A 3,059-nucleotide genomic window follows, 5' to 3' on the forward strand; every position below is an offset into this window, starting at 1 on the left:
CGCTACAGGCGTAGTGACCTCTGGTAGCGACCTTTTATGGTCACTACGGAGAAAAATATCTGTTTTTATGGGTCAACCCAGGCTTGTTGGGTTAACCCAACTCGTTTTTAGTCTTCTATAACTACTTTTTAGACAAAATCTGAGAGGATATCTGATTTTTCTCTCAAGAACTTGCCTCCCTTTGTAAAAAAAGCTTGAATCTTTATATCATAATCTAAGGAAGTTCTTAGTTTTATATCTTGTTTCTCCTTCTCATAAACATGATGAGCCTTGAATCCATCATGGATTTTAGGTTTCTCATGGAGATTAGGGAGTAGACACTCCTTGGATGGGTTAAGGTAGATTAGGGTGATTAAGTGTAGATTTAGGGTGTTTTATTGTAGATCCTTGTATGAACTTGCTTGTTGAGTATTTTTAATGCTTGTTTAGTCTTGATCACTCTAAACCTGATTTCTAAACACTTCTCATCAGACATGATTAGATGAAGTGTTTGAATCAACTCAACTAAGCTCTAGTGAGATTAGCCAAGGACACTTGATGTTAAAATTGCTAGATAGTTATTGAACTTGAACTTAAAGATTGCTTGATTGAATTAAGCCAAAGACATTTGATGTTTAATGATTTCTAAGCAAATGGGCATTTACCTAGACATAGGACTTGTCTAGAATTGTGTTTAGACTTAAGAGATTACTCTGATTGAAAGCTTGTTACCTAGATTGGATTTTAGTTACTTGAAGTCAATTCCCTTAGTCCATGGATTCACTTGTTTATATTTCTAGGATATTAGTTTGTTACAAATCATCTATCTTCTTGTTTGCTTAGAATAGGAAGGTTTGTGTATTCTTGGTGTTATAAGTCTCTAGTTCTCTGTGGATTCGATCCTAAAATGCTACAATGACATACCATTCGATTGTGGTATTGTTGGCACATTAGGTTAATTGGTGTGTGCTTAAACGCGTAATCAGTCCTCATACTCATACGCAGTACCCATTATCATATATGAACGTTGGGTGTTGATATTTTTGTAACTCAGTTTGTAGCATAAAAGTATAAAATAATGTGACTTTGAAGTCTATCTATGTTTTACGCGATGTGCTTAGCTTCTAAAACATTATTTTTATATAATGTTATTCGTTAAAGTTCGAATGCAAACGTAAACAAATAGTTATTTGGCTAAACTTTAACATGAATATTTTTTTGGAGATTTTGATAGAAACCTCGTTATATAAATTGAGGTGTGTGAATGTGGCTACTTATTTGAACCGTTGATTTGATATCATTCCACATGTCTCATAAGTCATAACTTCTATAAACCAACAATTTGAAAATTCGAATGAATTCACGACATGTGGTAATTTGTTAAAGTTGCGATAAAATGGTGTAGTACCACGAGCTATGTCACAAAAGTGATATTACAATCCAACCGTTTCAAAAGTGATGCCAATGGTGGTACAATAAACCTAAACCAAAAGTAGCAATGTTTTCACCAACTCTACTTGTCTTGGCGTATAAGACCGATGTCCTTCACTAGTTTTGTCGCCCTGTTTTGTCAAGCGAATCCATTGATTTGACGATAACTGAAGAAAATGTTACTTTTGTCAAGAAAGTTACCAAATCTAGTTACCAAATCTATATATTTTTACATCAGGAAGGTAAAAGAATCGACCCATGCCATCGAACTACTGAACCAAAATCAAGCCATCCAAGAGGAGATCTAACCCGGGTTGTGACCAAAAAAAAAGAGAGAGTTAGAAAGACCAGGTCTTGTTGATTTCAGCGAAAGCCCATGTGGACTTAGCCAAACCGTGTCTAAGCGAATTTTCTATTCCAATGTCCTACAGTTTGGTTCAATAATATTGAAAACTAATTCTTTTGTAGTAAAGTCAAAGTCAAAGTTCATATATGTGTTTGTATACAATAAACATAGGAAAGTGAGACCAACAATGTACAAGTCAAACAACGACATCTCAAGAAACCTATATATATACGAGGCATTATCGAATTCGTTACATATACAAACCTAAAAAGACCCTACACTTCTCTAACCAATAAGAAGGAATTTAGCACAAAAAAACCCAATAAGAAGAATTATGATGAAGAGACAATTAGTGCTTGTGATTATCTTAGTTGTTATTTTCGTTGCTGTCTTGGACGTTGTGCAAGTTGAAGCCATGAGGCCTTTCCCGGAGGCCGTCGACGAGATAAGTCTACTGTTGTTTCAGGCGCTTCAAAGAGGTCCGGTCAGTGGCTCTGGTCGGAACGGTTGCACCAATATTCCTCGCGGTTCAGGAAGGTGCCGCCACGGCTAAAGCTGTCATACGAATCTTCTTCATTATTTTTTTATTCTTTTTTTAGTTCCCACAGTTGTGTGTTACGTACATAATTACATATACGTAATTATACGATAGCTTTAGACTTGGTCTCATATCATTTGAACTGTAATAAACGGAAATCTAATTAGTTGATTAATGTGTGTCTTCAATGACAATACATACATGTTTTTTACTTTTTTGGGGCTATTCACTAAATTGGTCAAGAAAAGCTATATTTGTAGAAACAAATATACTAATAACCAAAAGATTTTTTTCGTTTTAAAAATAGAAACTTTATTGGATTTTCAGTTTGAAAAGGTAGGTAGACAATACAGTAAATAATTCAAGTATTTGACTTTTACCGCCAAAAGAAATCAAATCACACAGAAACATGCGCTTTATAAAAAACCGTTTTCATGGCAGTGTACTCCCACTTATACCGTTAGTCGCCCGAGGTTTTTCCCACCGACGTCTCTTCTTGACGGCAACAAAAAATATCTCCCCTTGTGGCTGGGAGCCACAAGATACCCACAATTTTCATCAACGTTCCTGTGACAACAAAACCTGCATTGGAGTGTGAAACTTCAGATAATTAGCTTTGCAAGTAACACTAACAAAAACATTGTACGTTGAGTATGCATAGATGCTACCGCAACGAACATGAATCAGAAACAGAAGTAGAAACAGATCATGTAAGGTGTGTGTACCTGTGTGAAACTGCCTATGTTCTGTAGCCAAGCATCAAGT

At 35.5% G+C, this 3,059-nt stretch overlaps 1 protein-coding gene across 1 annotated transcript; it reads left to right on the top strand.

Annotated features, from left to right (window-relative positions):
- Positions 1 to 2,088: 2,088 nt before the first annotated feature.
- LOC106341607 lies at positions 2,089 to 2,361 on the top strand. Its single transcript, XM_013780333.1, has one exon. The coding sequence runs from the start codon at positions 2,091 to 2,093 to the stop codon at positions 2,307 to 2,309; it is 219 nt and encodes a 72-aa protein (XP_013635787.1). The 5' UTR covers positions 2,089 to 2,090; the 3' UTR covers positions 2,310 to 2,361.
- Positions 2,362 to 3,059: the final 698 nt, after the last annotated feature.

Source organism: Brassica oleracea, chromosome C4 (genome assembly GCF_000695525.1).
Source record: "Brassica oleracea var. oleracea cultivar TO1000 chromosome C4, BOL, whole genome shotgun sequence".
Lineage (NCBI taxonomy): Eukaryota > Viridiplantae > Streptophyta > Magnoliopsida > Brassicales > Brassicaceae > Brassica > Brassica oleracea.

Excerpts from the sequence above, each read along its gene's own strand:
- LOC106341607 (XM_013780333.1), top strand. The coding sequence starts at position 2,091 with ATGATGAAGAGACAATTAGTGCTTGTGATTATCTTAGTTGTTATTTTC.